Source organism: Microcebus murinus, chromosome 21, assembly GCF_040939455.1.
Source record: "Microcebus murinus isolate Inina chromosome 21, M.murinus_Inina_mat1.0, whole genome shotgun sequence".
Lineage (NCBI taxonomy): Eukaryota > Metazoa > Chordata > Mammalia > Primates > Cheirogaleidae > Microcebus > Microcebus murinus.
The window spans coordinates 6,519,026-6,540,268 of NC_134124.1; the positions used below are offsets into that span (position 1 = coordinate 6,519,026).

A 21,243-nucleotide genomic window follows, 5' to 3' on the forward strand; every position below is an offset into this window, starting at 1 on the left:
ATTTATTAAAACAGACCAGCTTGAAGTGAGTTTATTATCTGTGTAGTCACAAAAGTTATTTCCAATATCCATGAAATTATCAGCAATCCTGTCTCCTTGCTTTGGTAGGAGTACAGTTAACACTACAGCCATGTTTTGCCCTCCATAAGGGCCATCAGCAGTTCCAAGCTCAGTGACATCCTTTTTGCTCTTTTATCTAACTTAGTAAGTACTTCCACTTTGAAAGCTTTTACTATAGAAGACTCCTTCTCAAAAATATTTTGGAAGATTGTCTCCCTAGAGTATGAATAAATGTATAGCTTCACTCCATTTAAACCTAATCTCTGACATCAGAATGGGGGTGATGCTCAGCAAATCCAAGAGCAAGGTAATTACTGTCCATTGCCCTGACCTCTTCCTAGGGTACTCAGTGCCCCTCCAGCCAGCAGAAGGTAGAGTGGTTGACTTTTCTCCCTTGCCTCTCTCCCACTCCCAACAGCATTAAAACTTTGTCCTGTAGCATTGCCTGTGCTAAAGTGCTGTAAAGGGGATGAGTTTTTTTGCGGGGTGGGGTGGGAGGATGGCTCTGAGAAGAAGGCCAGGATCCATAGCCACTCTCAACAGAAGGGAGATAGAAGTGCTTCGAATTGACAAAAGACAATGCCTTCCTGCCAGTATTATTCTCTCAATCTGCTTCTGAAGGCGATTATATAAACTGTCTCCATGGAGCTGTTTCCATCTGTAGAAACGAGAAGAGCTGTCGTCCTTGGAAGAACAGATGTGACCGTTCTGTACATGGAGGTAAGGCTTAAGATGGGTCTAGCAACGTGCTGGCTTAAAAGTAGCCAACTATGGCGTGACAGAAGATAAGTTGAGTGGAGAAACTCTGCGTGTGGGAGTGTTGTTAGCAGAGAGTGAAGCAGGGAGGAAAAAGGGAGCAGGCGTCTCCGTGGTAGAAGTCTCGCCTTGGTTTCGAAGCTGTAGGATTTGCCGGAGTAAGGCCTTACCTTCTTCCCGGGTCTGAAACAAAGTTAGGCAACTTTCAAAATATGCCCAAGGCTATTCTCAAATACAGGTTATTAAAATACTAATATAATTCTCAACTTAGTGACAAGTTGGAAAGAAGACAAAAAAGAAAAAGATACTGATATATTAATACAAGTTCCACAGATCATGGTAGGCTTTCTACTTACATTCTTACCCACCTTCCACCCAAATCATGGTAAAGATCAAATGTTTTAGCCTAAAATCCAAACCCTTTATTAAAGAACTGACACTCACATCATTGAATGCACAGCACTTTTGGGCACAAGTTGAAGCTTCATCCCACAGCTTGCACTTAAAATAGTACTGGGCGAGATAGCGGAAAGCAGTGCTTTCCTCCAAGTGTTCCACTATTTCCTAGAAAGGGAAAGCAGGAATGACTGAGGTGATAATACTAAGATCAACAACACAATTCCCATGCTATGATACATACCCCACAGGAATAGATATCTTGGATATACTTGATATAACACTGGGCAGCCTGTTCTGACTCAGTCAATTGTTCATGAAGCCTACAAAAGAAATTGGCCTTTAGTACAAATCAGATCTTGAAGCAAGTTAGTGACAAAAAGTTAAAGCACCATAATTAAGACCAAAAAATGACAATACATAGACAAGTACAAATTTTGACATAAACGATGCCCTGGGACCTAGAATAGTATTAGTGCACACAAGATGTGCTGGTTACTGTTATCAAAACTTAGAATCATGACTCTATTACTAATGATGGAGAGTTAGTAAATACTTAACCTGGATAACATTCTTAAAACATTTTCTGCTAATACCCACAGTGAGATTTAAAAAGGTACAAAGCAACTCATTTTTCCCTAAGAACTCAGAAAAGAACCAGCAGGAATGAAATTGCATTTAAAAACCTCATGCCTACTATTTCTGAGTTATTCCTAATTTTTCTGGCCCTTATCAGGAAGAGATGAGTACTTTAAAGTTGTGTTCATAGACTACTCTGACACAAACTTCATTTCATTTTTCTTCAGTTCATTCTTGATCCCTTGCCCAATAGGAAAACAATTCCCCCCTTCAAAGTAGCATTCTCTGGAGTCAAGATGGCTAAATTCACAAACCAGCATTCAGACACCCTGATACATCCCCATACCCATGAAGGCCAGTAGATAGATGGGAGGCCCTAGAACATGCAAGACCTACCATCTCAGAGAAGCCAACACAAATATCAATAGCATTTCACTCCTTTCACTCACTTTGCCAGTTTCACCAGAGCCATTTTCTCCACATCTCCCACGGCGTAAGCTCTCCAATAACACTGTCAAAAAAATAAACTGGTCACTTTGACCACTGTCCCATGTGCCATGACTAATCACATAAAAGCTAAGGCCCTGCCAGCCACCCAGAAGTTCAGACTTGCAGAATGTAAGGCATTTTTATTAGCTCTGATAGGTCCAGGCTTTATACTGACATTCCCACTGATGATCTTGGCCAAGATTTGCTTTTACCCTATGTACCTATAAATATTCAGACTCCTGTGCGGGTACATCAGAATAAGGGAAAAATTAGAGCACAGATAGCCCAACCTTTATCTAAACAACAGATCCATTCAAATTCTTCAGAACTCAATGTCAGGTACCTTCTTGGCTTCCACTAGTTGATTGAGTTTCTCATAACATTCTCCTAAAGCAACGAGCATACGAGAATCATTGGGTCTGAAAAAGAATTCGCAGTCTGAGCAAAGACTTTATTAGTAACTGAAGTCCTCCCTTGAAGAACTAGCACAACTGCTATTTCAAATCTATGTGAGGACTAGTCTTTAACCAAATGCTTCATAATTAGATTACTTTGTATTTGTAATTATACTGTTAGTTATACACTAAATAAACATGACCAGGCTGGGTGCAATGGTTCATGCCTATAACCTCAGCACTTTGGGAGACCAAAGTGGAAGGATCACTTGAGGCCAGGAGTTTAAGACCAGCCTGGGCAACATAGCAACACCCTGTCTCTAAAAAATACCTAAAAATTACCCAGGCATGGTGGTAGCATGCACCTATATTCCTAGCCTAGGCAAAAGAAGAAGAACCCGTCTCAAAAAAGACCAAACAGTGTTTGGGAAGTTTAAACTCAGGTCTCCAAGAGTCCAAAACCATTCACTGTGATTCATCAGTTGCTATCAAAGGAAAAATTATTAGCCCTTCCCATACCAAACACATTGTCAAGTGACAAGACTTACCGAAGCTGGTGGGCACGTCTGTAATAATAAAGGCAGTAAAATGGCATCTTAAGGATTTCATAGGTCTGCCCAAGGCCATACCAAGCTCTGTAGTCCCGTTTGTTGACCTCAATGGCATGTCTAAGAAATGGAAGAGACTGACTGGTAAGAGGGCAGAATCAAGGTTAGCAACCTGCAGGCTCAATAGAGGCTCCTGATATCACAGCAATCTGCTCCATCTCACCCCTCAACTAGGTGCTCACCTATAAGCCTGGATGGCAGCAGATGTGTTCTTCATTTCCATGTACTCATGTCCCATCAGCGTCCAGGCCCCAAGATACCGAGGATTCAATTTCAGGGCTCTCTGGAAATATAAGGCTGCCTTCTCATGCTGAGAACGTAAACTATAATAATTGCCTGATTAAAAACAAAAAATGAGTAACTAGAAAGGTAAAAGTAAGAGTCCATTAAAATAACATTCTACCTTTCTTTCCACCTTTGGGTAAAAACAACAAAAACAAAATAGCATTCTACCAAGTAGGCATGAAACTATAACCTATTTGCCTTAAAGTCCTGGCAAAAAAACCAATTGTACACAGGGAAATATCATTCCCTTGGGAAATATATTTCATTTATCACATGTTCTACTTTTTAAAAAAAAGTGTTTCTAAATGTTTCTAAGAGCAAGACCCTGTCTCTACTAAAAATAGAAAGAAATTAATTGGCCAACTAAATATATATAGAAAAAATTAGCTGGGCATGCTGGCACGTGCCTGTAGCCTCAGCTACTCGGGAGGCTGAGGCAGAAAGTATTGCTTGAGCCTAGGAGTTTGAGGTTGCTATGAGCTAGGCTCACGCCACAGCACTCTAGCCCAGGGAACAGAGTGAAACTCAGTCTCAAAAAAAAAAAAGTTTAAATAAAGAACATTATAAAGCAGTACGTATAATGATATACATTTTGCAAGCACACTACTCACACACACACACACACACACACACACACACACATACACACACACATCTTTTTAGTATTTGCACAGAAAAATATCCTGAAATCATGTTCGCCAAACAATCTTTGGGGTGGGATTACAGTGAACTTTCAAATTCTATGGTATATAATTCTGTTACTTTTGACACTTTAAATACTGTTATTTTTACATTTGTGTTACTTAGAATAAAGAAAAATCTTTAAAGAAAAAAATATAGTTAACTCTTACCAATTACACAGCATGTTTCTACACGATATTTATCAATCTCACAGAGGTTATGAGCCAAATAACTCAACTCAGATTTCATGCTCTGGAAGAAAGAAAAAGATGATGTAAGCACAAAAAAAGAACTCCCCAAATTATTTTTCCTATATCTAACACAACTGAGTGACAATCCAAACCAGAAGATTAAAGCACAAAAGAACTTAATCAAACCCAAGAAAGAGAATCACCTCACCCTAACATAAAGAAGGTTGGAGAATGTGTCCATATTTTCAATCCTGTAAGGGTCTTGCTTCCTTAGCTCATTAAAAATGGAGAGAGCTTTGTCAATATCTACAAAAAGAAGAAAAATAGTTCAGAAAACAATACAGTACACCTCTCAGAGTTTGATGGTATTTCATTGTCCTTATTCACTCACCTCTGATATTGTGATAGGCAACTGCAATTTGGGAAACAATATATGAGCTCTTAGAGAAGCCCACATCAATGAGATTCTGATACTTTTGCAGGGCCTCCTCTATCAACTGCAACTCTGTGTATATGTGAGCCAGAAAAAACTCTTTCATCCAGGTGTCTGGCAAAGACAGGAACTTCAGCTGGCAGCGGGAGAGAGAGGGACACAATATAATTTGACCTCTCTCCCAAACAAACATCCAGAACTATATTGTCTAAAGGAATTTATCACTAAAATTGTATTAGAGTACGTAATAATAAACACAGGGTAGTCCTACTAAGTGAATATGACTTATAAGCACAATAGGGAGGAAGGGGCCTAGTTGGAAAAGGCTTCAAAGGATTAAGAAAGGATTGAGGCCGGGCGCTGTGGCTCACGCCTGTAATCCTAGCTCTTGGGAGGCCGAGGCGGGCGGATTGCTCAAGGTCAGGAGTTCAAAACCAGCCTGAACAAGAGCGAGACCCCATCTCTACTATAAATAGAAAGAAATTAATTGGCCAACTGATATATATATAAAAAATTAGCCGGGCATGGTGGCGCATGCCTGTAGTCCCAGCTACTCGGGAGGCTGAGGCAGGAGGATCGCTTGAGCCCAGGAGTTTGAGGTTGCTGTGAGCGAGGCTGACACCACGGCACTCACTCTAGCCTGGACAACAAAGCGAGACTCTGTCTCAAAAAAAAAAAAAAAAAAAAAGAAAGGATTGAAGTGAATTTTAGAGAATGGGTAGGATTTGAATAGAAAAAGGGAAAGGAAGAGAAAGAAGACAATATTCTAGGCAAGGGCAACAACATAAGCAGAGGCAAAAAAGAGTCATGATGAATATGGATGAGTAGGATGAGGAAACTAGCCTGGTTTGAGGGAAGGCTATGTACTGGCAAGTAGTGGAAAAAATAAGATTGAACTGGCCAGGCGCAGTGGCTCACGCCTGTAATCCTAGCACTCTGAGAGGCCGAGGCGGGCAGATTCCCTGAGGTTAGGAGTTCGAAACCAGCCTGAGCAAGAGCGAGACCTTGTTTCTACTATAAATAGAAATAAATTAATTGGCCAACTAATACATATAGGAAAAAAAAAAAATGAGCCAGGCATGGTGGCGCATGCCTGTAGTCCCAGCTACTCAGGAAGCTGAGGCAGTAGGATTGCTTGAGCCCAGGAGTTTGAGGTTGCTGTGAGCTAGGTTGATGTACGGCACTCACTCTAGCCTGGGCAACAAAGTGAGACTCTGTCTCAAAAAAAAAAAAAAAAAAAGACTGAACTGGTAGGGTGGGTACTATGGTGCAACAGAAAGAGCGATGCAATAGGAAACCACTGCAAAGTTTTAGCAAGAGAATGATGACATGGGTGCTTTAAGAATAAGTTGGGAAACAGTATGCAAGAGGGCTTGGAAATGGATGTAGAAAAATGGGAATGTTAGATAGAAAGTATCTATTACTTATAAGTAATCCAAATTTGAGATGATAACTGATATGCCAAAGGAAACCAAGAGAAAAAGATGTATATAGGAAAGTAACCAAGGCTATGGCAATGTCTCATGACTGGCTAAAGGGAGATAAGAAAGAGAAAGCGGAGAGACAAATATGAGTCTGAGGTGTCCAGATTATGTACTTTGAGAAATAGTGATACTAGGATACTAGTAAGAATCTATCAAGTTGGGAGTTAAAGAGAGAATTTGGTAGGCAAGATGAGAAATTTGGTTTTCAATATTTTGAATTCAGAGATAAAACAAACTTTCACTGAAGTCTAGTAGGCAGTTAGAGATAGATGAACACAAGTAAACCAAGACAAGATTTCAGACACAGACATAGTAGCACGACTCATGACGAGGCAAAATCAACCAGTCTTTGGCTCTTTATAGCTAACAAAGGGAAGTGTGTTGTTGCCTCCATTAACTACTGAAGAACAGCAAAATAAACACTATAGATAATGTCCTTAATAATGACTAATAAAATGATTACAGTTAGGCCAGGCATGGTGGCTCACACCTGTAATCCTATCACTCTGGGAGGATTGCTTGAGCTCAGGAGTTCGAGATCAGCCTGAGCAAGAGCAAGACCTCATCTCTACTATAAATAGAAAGAAATTAGCCAAACAACTAAAAATTTAGCTGGGCATGGTGGCACATGCCTATAGTCCCAGCTACTCAGGAGGCTGAGGTAGAAGGATTGCTTAAGCCCAGGAGTTTGAGGTTGCTGTCAGCTAGGCTAATGCCACGGCACTCTAGCCCAGGCAAGAGAGTGAGACTGTCTCAAAAAAAAAAAAAAGATTACAGTTTATAAAGCAATGTCATATACATTATTTCATTAATAAACAAATCTCCAAATCTTTACAGAATCCATGACAGCTCAGAAGTTGTTTTCATATAATCCTTGATATTAGAGAAACTTTTCCTATAGCATTTTTAGAATTGGGGGAAAAACTATAACATTTAGTTTATAAAATAAGTTACCATAAAACCTGAATGTGAAAACATGAATATGAAAAAATATCCTAATATAACTGATGCAAATCCAACAGCGACTACTGAACAAGAGCTAGTCATTAGTCTTTCAAACAAAGACCTAAAGTGGAAGAGACCAGAGGTGCAACCAAAGGTCTGACAAAACTCTTCCACCCCTACATTATTACAGAATTACATAAGCCTTGAAGTGGAGGGTTCTTCACATAGTTCATCTCAATTTACCATCTCTTTGTCTGTGATCAGGTTACAGAGTTCTAACCAGGCTCCCCAGTGCAAAGGCAAAATATGAGTGGCCTCCACAAACACATCAATGGCCTCTTTTATCAAGTCCAGCTTTCGAAGCACCACACCATAGCTGGGAAAAAAGGAAACAATTAAAGGTGAAGTTAATGCCTTACACCATCTCCCTTCTACTCAGGAGAATGTTCTAGAAACTTCCAAATTACTTTAACACTTACAGATAAAGGCCAAATCCATCAAGTTCCCGAGCTTGGTGTTTTTTGCTGAGCTCCACTCTCAATTCTCTAAGAGCCTCATTTTTCACTTGTCCTTTCTCCAGGGGGCCTAACAAAGAAAGAAAGCTCCTGATCTAAGAGTAGGATGCTGGTTTTCATTTTCATAGATACAGATATTCCCTTTAGCATCAACTAAAGTTATACCTAAAACCTCCGACAAACACTCACAAGTGGCCAATGATATCTTACACAACCCATTTCTTTGTTCTAGACGGTGCAACTGATAATGGATCTGCAGTCATATTTTGTTAGGCCCACACAGTTTTTTAAAAATATGAATTACCTATGAATGTTTAACAATCAGAAATCTCATCTTCAGGTTGTATATAGTGAAAAAAATAAAAATAAATAAATAAATAAAAAACAAAGAAAAAAGAAAAGAAACCTCAACTACAAATCTGAATTTTGGGCTACAGGGAACAGGGAAGGACCAAAGAGGAAAGCCAACAGCATCAGACCCAAATTCCCCCAAAGCAGCCCTCAGCCAGAGCTGGGTGAGAACCAGGCAGCTAAGATATGCCATGTGCTTTCAAATTTGCAACTATCATCCTCACTCCATTTATATTTCCTGCCTGGCTCCTGCAGGCATTTAAGTTAGCAACCCTGCTTTTTAGGTCAAAAGGTAAAAGAAAGAAATTCTTACCTAAGCTATCAACTGTTTCATCATCTTTCTTTTTTTCTCCAGACTGTAAGAGAAAAGAAACAAATACATCTTTTATCAGTTTATCCCCAAACTAGCAGCCCAATTTTACTTAAAGGGCAAAATTTAACCAACAGGGCATCTACTTTCAGTCACTAATTTTAAACAACTACACAGGGGCTCCCACTGGCCAAATCAGAGATAATCTGAGCACCAAAAAAATTTAAGTCCAGTAATTTACTATAAACAATTAAAAGTACAAGAATCTATGAATCCATATTAATACTAAATAAGTAGATAAATAAATGGGGAAGGGGAGGGAAGCCTCTTAAAGATGTTGAATAGTCAATGTGGAAAAAGTGTGAGAGTGGAAAACCATTCTGCAGCATTATAGCAAAGAGTGCTTCAGACAAAAATTAACAATGGATATTAAATATGGAGGGAAATTTTTATGAGGAGGATATTTGCATGGTCTTAAACTATATCCTGGCGGGGCGCAGTGGCTCACGCCTGTAATACTAACACTCTGGGAGGCTGAGGCAGGCGGATTGCTCCAGGTCAGGAGTTAGAAACCAGCCTGAGCAAGATCAAGACCCCATCTCTACTATAAATACAAAGAAATTAATTGGCCAACTAATATATATAGAAAAAATTAGCCGGGCATGGTGGCGCATGCCTGTAGTCCCAGCTACTTGGAAGGCTGAGGCAGTAGGATAGCTTAAGCCCAGGAGTTTGAGGTTGCTGTGAGCTAGGCTGATACCATGGCACTCACTCTAGCCTGGGCAACAAAGTGAGACTCTGTCTCAAAAAAAAAAAAAAAAAAAGTATATCCTCACAGATTGCTGATTAGTTCCAAGGGAAATAATAGTTACTATACAATAGAAGAAAATGGACAACATCTTGACCAAGTGATCAAAATTAACATTAGCAGTGACAGGTTTATGGACATCGTGTATCACCAGATATAATACCGTGTGAAAAAAACATCAGATATATCCAAAATGAAGAATGTGCTATTAAAAATAAAAAGGGTCATAATAGGCCGGGCGCTGTGGCTCACGCCTGTAATCCTAGCTCTTGGGAGGCCGAGGCGGGCGGATTGCTCAAGGTCAGGAGTTCAAAACCATCCTGAGCAAGAGCGAGACCCCGTCTCTACTATAAATAGAAAGAAATTAATTGGCCAACTGATATATATATATAAAAAAAAAAAATTAGCCGGGCATGGTGGCGCATGCCTGTAGTCCCAGCTACTCGGGAGGCTGAGGCAGAAGGATCACTCGAGCCCAGGAGATTGAGGTTGCTGTGAGCTAGGCTGACGCCACGGCACTCACTCTAGCCTGGACAACAAAGTGAGACTCTGTCTCAAAAAAAAAAAAAAAAAAAAAAAAAAAAAAAAAAGGGTCATAATAGAATGTACAATACAAAGACTGAACCCTAATGTAAACTATGGACTTCTGTTGATAATAATGCATCAATGCCATTTCACTGATTAAAGCAAATATAGCACACTCACGTAAGATTTGATGGTGGGATAAGCTGCATATTTGTGGAAGGGATAATAATGGGAACTTCTGTCATTTCTGCTTAATTTTGCTGTGAAGCTAAAACTACTCTAAAAAATAAAGTCTGTTAATTTAAAAAAAAGAAAGGGGGAAGGGAGAACCATAAACTTCAAAAAACTGTCAAAGTAATAACAGACAAAGAAAGACTGTTCCAGATTAGAAGAGATTAAAGAAACATGATAACTAAATGTAATTCCTGATCCTAGACTGTACTGAGGGAGAAATGCTATAGAAGAATACTGCTGGGTCAACTGACAAACTTGGAATTCAATAGTAGATTAAAACATGTTATCAGGTCCTTGCCTGTAAGAGCGACCACTGTGCTGGTACTCTAAGGCCTGGACCCTGGCTAGCCAGAAAATAAAGTTCCTCTTGAGTGATTGCAAAAAAAAAAAAACATGTTATCAATGTGAAATTTACTGACTATACTGTGATTATTTATAACTATACTGTGATTATTTAAGAAAATATCCTTATTCTAAAGAGAGACACACTGAACCATTTAGGGGTAAAGTATCATAGCTGCAACTTACTCTCAAATGGCTCAGAGGGAAAAAAATGTGTGTGTGTGGGGGGGACTGTATATGTAGAGAGAGAGGAAAGAGAAATAATAAATCAAATAGAATAAAATCTTCATAATATATGAATCTGGACAAAGGGTACATGGGTATCCCTTGTACTATTCTTATTCTTGCAACTTTTCTGTTAGTTTGAAATTATTTTCAAATAAAAACTTAAAAAGTCGGCCGGGAGCCGGGCGCGGTGGCTCACGCCTGTAATCCTAGCACTCTGGGAGGCTGAGGCGGGTGGATTGCTCAAGGTCAGGAGTTCAAAACCAGCCTGAGCGAGACCCCATCTCTACCATAAAAATAGAAAGAAATTAATTGGCCAACTAATATAAATCAGCCGGGCATGGTGGCTCGTGCCTGTAGTCCCAGCTACTCGGGAGGCTGAGGCAGGAGGATTGCTTGAGCCCAGGAGTTTGAGGTTGCTGTGAGCTAGGCTGACGCCACGGCACTCACTCTAGCCTGGGCAACAAAGTGAGACTCTGTCTCAAAAAAAAAACAAAAAAAAAACAACAAAAAAAAACACTTAAAAAGTAAATATTTAGATTTTCCTCTTTTTTTTTTTTAACATTTTATACATTTGTCTTAAGGAAATTTTTTCTCCCATAATTCAGCAAATGCTGCCTCTTATTCTACTATAACTTGTCCATAGAAGTGCTTCTACACAGGTAAAGATTTTGAGAAACATTTTAAATCCTGTAATTTCAAAGTATCTTTCTAAAGCTTATGGGGATAAGCAAAATGTGGTATATACACAAAATGGAATATTATTAAGCCTTTAAAAAGGAAATTCATGGATAAACCTTGAGGACACTATGGTAAGTGAAAAAACCCAGTCACAAAAAAGATAAATACTGCATGATTCCACTTATACAAGATACTTAGGGTAGTCACAATCAAAGACAGAGTCATGCCTGTAAAGCAGTGACTCCAGAGGATGAGATGGTAGTATCACTTGAGGCCAGGAGTTCAAGACTAACCTGGGCAACATAGCAAGATCCTGTCTCTAAAAAAATGAAAAAAAAAAAAATTTGCCCAGATGTGGTGTCTGTCTGTAGTCCTAGCTATTTGGGAAGCTTAAACACAAGAGTTTGAGGCTGCAGTGAGCTATGATCATACTACTGCACTCTAGCCTGAGCAACAGAATAAGACCACATCTCTTTTAAAAAAAAAAAAATCCCAGAAGCAGTAAGTAGAATGGTAGTTGCCAGGGACTGTAACAGGTAGGGGGCAAGGGGGAGTTATTGCTTAATAGGTGTAGAGTTTCAACTTTATAAGATAAAAAGAGTACTGGAGATGGATAGTGGTGATGGCTGGAGAACGTGATGAAAGTATTTAAAACCACTAACTGTACATTTAGAAATGGCTAAGATAATAAATTTTATGTGTATTTTACCACAATAAAAATATTTGAAAAAAAAGATTAATTAAACATAGTCTATAAATGTAAGAAGCTACCAACTTGACAAATAAAAACTATGCTAGTACAGGTTGAGCATCCCAAATCAGAAAATCTGAAATGTTCCAAAATCCAAAACTTTTTGAGTGCCAACATGACACTCAAAGAAAATGGTATTTAGGGCATTTCAGATTTTGTATATCTGGATTAGAGATACTCAACCGATAAGTATAATGCAAATATTCCCAAATCCAAAAAAGTCCAAAATCTGAAACACCTCATCCCAAGTCTTTCGGATAAGCAATCTCAACCTATTTGTTCCTGGAAATAAATATATAGGATGTTTTTATAAAATCCATTTATGTAGAATATAACAACTAATAAAAAGCAAGAAAGTACATTCATAATGTTCTAAAGTAAAACAATGAATTACACCTAAATTATATTCAATACAGTATTAAATTAATTTACTTGTGTTATCCTTTACATTCATAGCTTTTTTTTAAAGCATTTAAACTTCATTACACAAAAGAGCAACAAGAATGGCATCCTGCCATACAAAAGGCAGGAGAGAAAAATATATATATACTGAGTTCAATGGGTAAGCCTCAATGTAGCACAGTTCTTCACAACCAATGAGGGGATAATTCAACATGGTGTCCAACAACGTTCTAACAACGTACTTCATCTCAACTGGTTACTATGAAGCAAGGTGTAAATGTTTGGCCCATAGCTTTTAATAGTCATAAAACAGGCCAGGCCCAATGGCTCACGCCTGTAATGGTGGCACTCTGGGAGGCCGAGGCAGGCAGATTGTCAAGGTCAGGAGTTCAAAACCAGCCTGAGCAAGAGTGAGACCTGTCTCTACTATAAATAGAAAAAAATTAATTGGCCAACTAATATATATATATAGAAAAAATTAGCCAGGCATGGTGGCGCATGCCTGTAGTCCCAGCTACTTGGGAGGCTGAAGCAGGAGGATCGCTTGAGCCCAGGAGTTTGAGGTTGCTGTGAGCTAGGCTTGACGCCACGGCACTCACTCTAGCCTAGGCAACAGAGTGAGACTCTGTATCAAAAAAAAAAAAAAAGTCATAAAACAAAAACAACAAATATATTATAAATAAAATGATAACTGAGTTTACAAATTTAAAAATCAACCCAGGCCTTTTAACTTAATTCTTATAAAATAACATCAATTCACAGGCCTGAAGAACTATATAACCTAAAGTCATGTTGTTACAAATCATCCTGTTAGTCACACCTAAAAATATTTTCTTCCATACTATCATTTTTTCCAACTTTATTTATCTTTTTTTATTATTGTTAAGTATTTGTAAAGTACATTCACTCAGCGGCATACTGCTGAGATATTTAAAAGATTAAACTTTTCCTACTTAGTTGTAAATACAGATGCTTCGCTGAAGGCAGAATGACTTCATAAAATGGCCCTCACCAGATATCTGGAATACATGTATAGGAAATAGGCTTTCTTGCTATTGCAACCATGTAGAAAATGCGCTGCCCGATCATACTCTTTAACATCAAAGTAGGCCTTGGCCAGGGTGTACGCATCCATATCCTGAGCATCCTCCTAGAAAAGAGACAAGTTTTTGTAAATAGCTAGGAATGAAACAACAAAAATTCAAATCTAAGATGCATATTCATTAACTTCAAAATGTAAGAAAAAAATGTTTATTTTTCTATTCCTAAAAATCTAACATATATACATACATATAAATATTATTTTTATGTATTTATTTTACTACCATGTAAAGCCATAGAACTTTTTTTTTTCTGGCCAGGCGTGGTGTCTCACACCTGTAATCCTAGCACTCTGGGAGGACGAGGCAGGCGGATTGCTCCAGGTCAGGAGTTCCAAACCAGCCTGACCAGGAGTGAGACCCCCGTCTCTACTATAAATAGAAAGAAATTAATTGGCCAACTAAAATTATATATACAAAAAATTAGCTGGGGATGGTGGCGCCTGCCTGTAGTCCCAGCTACTCGGGAGACAGAGGCAGTAGGATCGCTTGAGCCCAGGAGTTTGAGGTTGCTGTGAGCTAGGCTGATGCCATGGCACTCAGTCTAGCCTGGGCAACAAAGTGAGACTCTGTCTCCAAAAAAAAAAACGAACTTTACTTTTTAAAAATAAAAAGTTGCAGAAAAAAACAAAAATTTAAAAAACTAAATCAACACACTCAGAAACTTATACTGTTTCCATAAACATAGTAAGAAGTTGAATAGGCTTTCTTGTTAAGGATGCAGATTCAAATTCTGACTCCCTGATTTCCTGGTTTCATTTCATTAGTAGGGAGGTTACTTAGCTTCTCTAAGCATCTATATCTTCATCTGTAAAATGAAGATAATAACACTGATCTTAAAGATTTAATATGAAAAAAATATGAAAAATTCACATAAAATGTCCAGCATTAATATCTGACATTCTCTTCCTTCTTTTATTTTATTTTTTAATTTTTTTGAGACAGAGTCTCACTTTGTTGAGACTTTCTATTTTTCTTTCTATTTTTAGTAGAGATGGGGTCTCGCTCAGGCTGGTTTCGAACTCCTGACCTCAAGCAATCCGCCCGCCTCAGCCTCCCAGAGTGCTAGGATTACAGGTGTGAGCCACCACACCCGGCTTCTGTCTTTTAAATTCCTGTAAATGCACAGTACACTGCATAAGTATATTACACAGTATTTTGCATAAATGCAATATAATCTTTGTACTTCAATAAAGTTTTGTCATAAATTAGTATTGCTGGCCGGGCGCGGTGGCTCACGCCTGTAATCCTAGCTCTCTGGGAGGCCGAGGCGGGCGGATTGCTCAAGGTCAGGAGTTCAAAACCAGCCTGAGCAAGAGCGAGACCCCGTCTCTACTATAAATAGAAAGAAACTAATTGGCCAACTAATATATATAGAAAAAAAATTAGCCGGGCACGGTGGCACATGCCTGTAGTCCCAGCTACTCGGGAGGCTGAGGCAGCAGGATTGCTTGAGCCCAGGAGTTTGAGGTTGCTGTGAGCTAGGCTGACGCCACGGCACTCACTCTAGCCTAGGCAACAAAGCGAGACTCTGTCTCAAAAAAAAAAAAAAAAAAAAAAATTAGTATTGCTGAAGGCTTTCAACACAACTATAATTCTCTATTGTTAAAAAATTAGATGATGGCACATTTAACTAAAAATCATACAATCTCCCTAGCCAGGTATGGTGGTGTGTGCCTGTAGTCCCAGCTACTTGAGAGGCTGCGGCAGGAGGATCGATTGAGGCCAGGAGTTCGAGACCAGCCTGAGCAAGAGTGAGACCCTGTCTCTACTAAAAATAGAAAAATTAGGGGGGCGGGGGGAAATGGGCATTTATTGAAACCTTAAAATCTGTACCCCCATAATATGCCGAAATAAAAAAAAAAATTAAAAATTAAAAAAAAAAATAGAAAAATTAGCCAGGTGTCATGGTGTGTGCCGGTAGTTCCAGCTACTTGGGAGACTGGGACAGAAGGATCACTGGAGCCCAGGAGTTTGAGGTCGCAGTGAGCTATGATGACGTTACTGCACTCTAGTCAGGCAATACAGCAAGATGCAAGACTGTCTCAGAGACAGACAGGCCGGGTGCAGTGGCTCACACCTATAATCCTAGCACTCCGGGAGGCCAAGACAGGAGGATTGCTCCAGCTCAAGAGTTCAAAACCAGCCTGAGCAAAAGCAAGAGCGTCTCTACTAAAAATAGAAAGAAATTAATTGGCCAACTAAATATATATAGAAAAAATTAGCTGGGCATGGTAGCACATGCCTGTAGTTCCAGCTACTCGGGAGCCTGAAGCAAGAGGATCACTTGAACCCAGGAGTTTGAGGTTGCTGTGAGCTAGACTAATGCCACAGCACTCTAGTCCAGGCAACAGAGTGAGACTCTGTCTCAAAGAAAAAAAAAAAAAGTTTAAATAAAGGACATTATAAAGCAGTATGTATAATGATATAGATTTTGCAAGCAAACTACTCACACACACACACCTTTTTAGTATTTGCACAGAAAAATATTCTGGAATCATGTCCACCAAACAACCTTTGGGGTGGGATTACAGTGAGCTTTCACATTCTATGGTATATAATTCTGTTACCTTTGACACTTTAAATACTGTTATTTTTACATTTGTGTTACTTATAACAAAGAAAAAAACAAACAAACTCCCAAATTCTAAGAATGAGTTGTTTAAAACTTCAATAACTTAATTTTCCTCATCCTTCTTGCCCCAAGTATCACCAGCATAAAACTGGAAGCAAAACATATTCAGTGTTTTCTTCATTGGATCAGCATGTCCTAAATGTGGCCATTTAGTTTAGGATTATGGAGGCCCTTTTCATATCAGCTCTCCCTTCCATTTACTTCTTTCTTTTCCCCCACCCCCTCACCTGCATTATACCTTTTTGAGTAAGAAAAAAATATTCATTATTTTTGAGTGGCAAAGAAAACAAAAGCAGTGGAATCTTCAAGAAAAACAAAATGGATTATGATGAAAATCATTCAGATTACACAAGACTATGTAAACACACTTACTATAGGCCATATACAAAATATATTCCTGATCCGGCAATTCCACTACTGGGCATCCACCCAAAAGATCAAATGACACTCTACAAATGGGACATCTGCACTCAAATGTTTATAGCAGCACAGTTCACAATCACAAAGGTGTGGAAACAACCCAGGTGCCCATCAATACATGAGTGGATTAATAAAATGTGGTATATGTATACCATGGAGTACTATTCAGCTTTAAGAAAAAATGGTGATATAGCACCTCACGTATATTCCTGGATAGAGCTGGAACCCATTCTACTAAGTGATGTATCTCAAGAATGGAAAAACAAGCACCACATGTAATCACCAGCAAACTGGTATTAACAGATCAACACTTAAGTGGACATATAGGAATAACATTTATCGGGTGTCGGGCAGGTGGAAGGGGGGGCATGGGCAATATACGTAACCTTAACATTTGTACCCCCATAATATGCTGAAATAAAAATATATATATATATATATATTCCTAACTTTCCATATATCTCTATAGTTCAGAAAGTTTTACTATTTGGACTATATAGACTTTAAAATTTTAGTTTCATTCTTGCTTAAAGGAAGCACCTAAAATGTCCTACTGAAAGTTACATATAACATAACTTAGAGGTATTTAGCATTATGGTTCAGTTCTTTAAACCAAATTGCCACAGTTGGTCCCAGTTACATCTTATATTCAGAAAAGATAAGCTTGGGGTCCAAGACAGAATATAACTAGTTTCAAGACCTATATTAAATGTTTCTTTGGTAATGTTTATATAAAACTGAGGGTAAGCTATAATAAGTATCTATTACATAGATTAAGCACAATATAAAAATCTTCAATTTCAATAACTTTAAAGGCCAAAGTTTTGTGGGTTTTTTTGAGACAGAGTCTCACTTTGTTGCCCAGGCTAGAGTGAGTGCCATGGCATCAGCCTAGCTCACAGCAACCTCAAACTCCTGGGCTCAGGCGATCCTCCTGTCTCAGCCTCCCAAGTAGCTAGGACTACAGGCATGTGCCACCATGCCTGGCTAATTTTTTGTATATATATTTTTAGTTGGTCAATTAATTTCTTTCTATTTTTAGTAGAGACGGGGTCTTGCTCAGGCTGGTTTTGAACTCCTGACCTCGAGCAATCCTCCCACCTCGGCCTCCCAGAGCGCTAGGATTACAGGCATGAGCCACCGCGCCCAGCCCAAAGTTTTAAGGTTTACTCTAGTTTAAACTGTAGATCAAGGCTGAATTGATACTTCTATGTCTTCAAGTAAGAAAAAAACCAAAAAAAGGCTGAATTGAAACAAAATGTTTCTCTGGGGTTTCTCAGAGATACTCTCTAGAGAAGACATGAAAATACTAAATGTACAACAAATTAGTAAAGAGGCTGCTGAATCAATACATTTCATAGTAAGTCGAAAGCTATTAAACTAACCAACAGCTGATACTTTACAATAATTCAGTAATGATCAGGTTTCTCCAATATTTGTAAAATCCCCGAATATTATATGAACCCTTTGGAGAGGGGGTATTTAGCAAACCTCTACTTCTCACCAGGCACTGTGCTTTATTTACTCATTCAACAATAAGTTATCACATTCAGGACCAACAATGTACCTAGGCACTGTGAAAATAGGCACAAGTAAAAGCTAATAAGACATATATAAATCATATTGGCTAAAAAACATTTCTTTTCTTTTCTTTTTTTTTTTTTTTAGAGACAGTCTTACTGTTGCCCAGGCTAGAGTGCCATGGCGTCGGCCTAGCTCACAGCAACCTCAGACTCCTGGGCTCAAGCAATCCTTCTGCCTCAGCCTTCTGAGTAGCTGGGACTACAGGCATGTGCCACCATGCCCGGCTAATTTTTTTCTATATATTTTTAGTTGGTCAATTAATTTCTTTTTGTTTTTGGTAGAGACAGGGTCTCGCTCTTGCTCACGCTGGTCTGGAACTCCTGAGGTCAAACGATCCTTCCACCTCGGCCTCCCAGAGTGCTAGAATTATAGGCCACCGTCCCCTGCCTAAAAAACGTTTCTTAAAGAGTAACATATGTTTCACTCTTACTGTCTTATTTATTCTTCTTGAAAATCCAGTAATGATTTATACATACACACACACACACACATATATATATATTTCCTCTCCCCAACACCCAGACAGGGATTGGCTCCGTCACCCAGTCTGGAGTACAGTGGCATGATCATAGCTCACTGCAGACTGGAACTCCTGGGCTCAAGCCATCCTCCTGCCTCAGCCTCCCAAATAGCTAGGACTACAGGCCAGTGCCACCACACCCGGCTAATTTTTCTATTTTTTTGTAAAGACAGGGTCTCACTCTTGCTCAGGCTGGTCTCGAACTCTTGAACTTGAGCTATCCCCCTGCCTCTGCCTCTCAAAGTGCTAGGATTACAGGCCACTAAACCCAGTCCATTAATATGAATATCATCTATAGATGAGAAGGCTGCCACTTAGAAATCACTTGTCCACATTGATGCTTCTAGTAAAGAATCTGACTAGTATATAGATGCAAATCTACTTGAAAGCCATAGAGCATTATGTTCACCCTACCAAGTCATCTTCCCCTTATTTGTAATTAAAATAATGATGATGATAGCTAGTTTTACTGAGTCCTATGTGCCAGGTACACTTCTAAGCAGTCTATATATGTTATCTCAATTCTCTCAATATCCCAATTAAGTATATACTATTATTTTCCACATTTCACAAATGAGGAAACTGTGGCTCGGGAGGTTAAGTTGCCAAAGGTCACTAGTTTGACTGAGATTTGAATCCCGGGTTGTCTCGATTCAGAACCCACACTCTTAACCATTTTGCTATGCCAATCAGACAGCAGTGTAGGAATTGTTGTAAAATCTTTTTTAATTCTTCTCAACCTTAGGAGTAATTATTATTATGAGACATCCTTACAATAACGTTTATTATTACGAGACATAACTTTGGTAGGTTGGGCTACTACAAAACCTAAAAGGCTGAAATCTTAATAACTGTTTATTAATTCACTCTAGCTGAAATAACAGCACCACCAAACCTTTCAAAGTTCAACAAAGCCACCACGGAGAAAGTCGCTTATAACACCCAGCTCTTCAAATGCTTGAATTCCCCCTACAAACATTCCTGCTAAGCAGTTTGCTCCCCTTCAGTGACAGGACACTCAGTACCTCTTGAGGCACACCCCTCCGCAGACGAAGAGCGCTCACTGTAAAGGCATCCTTACCTCTGTAATGGGCGGCGGCGGCTGCAGCTCCGCTAGAGGCAAGGCGGGAAGAGAAAAGGCCAACTCCGCCGACCTGGAACACGCACACAAACTGGATCAGCTCCACAAGCCCCCAAGGCCGAGGATCCAAGCCCCGTCCCTTCCGACCCCGACATCTCACCATTTGCTACTGTGCAGAAGGCCCCGCTCCCGGGTAAGGCCCGCAATCAGCAGTAGCTGCTTTTTGATCTCCCGCAAATCTGAGAAATCGCCGTCGGTGGTCAAGACCGGCACCACGGCCGCGGGCACAGCCACCGAGACTGCTGAGGTACTCGCAGCCATTTTCCCGACGTAGGCCACTCCAGCCAATCGCCGCCTGTAATACTAGCTGCCCAGTTTACACCAAAAAAGTCTGCCTGTCACTGGCCAGCTCTTGCTCCAAAAACAGCCAATCCAACATCTCACTTCTGGTATCGCCACGAGGAGGCGGGAAAAAAGAGACGACGACATCTCCAATTGGCCAAGAGCTACTGAGGCGGGAAAGTTAGAAACAAAAAGGGGAGAAGGAAGTCGCTACCTCTGGGCATGGCGGAAAGAAATGAGTAACTGGGAAAGGTGAACTTGAAAGCTGGAGGTGGGAGTAGAGGCAAGCAGAGGTGGGGAAGGCACCTTAGGGGTGATGTGATTGGACAAAAAATAGGATGTAAAGAAATAGGTGTGATTTCACAGATTCTGTGCCAGGGGATGAGAAAGCGATGTGTGTGCACTAGGAAGGATGCGAAAATCCTCTGGATTTTTCCCGTAAAAACTGGGAGGAGGCCGGGCACGGTGGCTCACGCCTGTAATCCTAGCACTCTGGGAGGCCGAGGCGGGCGGATTGCTCCAGGTCAGGAGTTTGAAACCAGCCTGAGCAAGAGCAAGACCCCGTCTCTACTATAAATAGAAAGAACTTAATTGGCCAACTAATATATATAGAAAAAAATGAGCCGGGCATGGTGGCACATGCCTGTAGTCCCAGCTACTCGGGAGGCTGAGGCAGCAGGATCGCTTGAGCCCAGGAGTTTGAGGTTGCTGTGAGCTAGGCTGACGCCAGGGCACTCACTCTAGCCTGTGCAACAAAGTGAGACTCTGTCTCAAAAAAAAAAACTGGGAGGATGTATCGCCCCATGTGGAAAATCTTTTTCCTCTTTATCAACCCTATTTCTTACCCCAGAGGGGAAAAAAAGATAGCTAACATATATTGAAGGTTTAACCTATGACAGGTTCTGAACTGTTTAATCTGCACAAGTATAATCTGCTTTAGGAGGATGGCTTGAGCCCAGGAATTCATGCCAGCCTGGATAACATAGCAGGACTCCATCCAAAAAAGTGGAGTAAAATATCTGGCTTAACTCTAACAACAACACTATGATATTCGTATCAAACCAATTTTACAGATAGGATAACGGAAGCTCAGAGAGGTTCCATCACTCTTCCAA

At 39.9% G+C, this 21,243-nt stretch overlaps 1 protein-coding gene across 1 annotated transcript; it reads right to left on the bottom strand.

Moving 5' to 3' along the window:
* Positions 1–16: 16 nt before the first annotated feature.
* On the bottom strand, positions 17–20,122 carry CDC23 (cell division cycle 23). Its single transcript, XM_075996080.1, has 16 exons — positions 19,947–20,122; positions 19,787–19,859; positions 13,459–13,596; positions 8,482–8,524; positions 7,782–7,887; positions 7,546–7,678; positions 4,832–5,009; positions 4,649–4,746; positions 4,420–4,501; positions 3,466–3,619; positions 3,224–3,343; positions 2,624–2,699; positions 2,241–2,302; positions 1,457–1,535; positions 1,261–1,380; positions 17–999 (listed from the first exon to the last, which is right to left on the bottom strand). Exons 1-16 carry the CDS (start codon positions 20,105–20,107, stop codon positions 829–831), a joined length of 1,794 nt encoding a protein of 597 aa, XP_075852195.1. The 5' UTR covers positions 20,108–20,122; the 3' UTR covers positions 17–828.
* Positions 20,123–21,243: the final 1,121 nt, after the last annotated feature.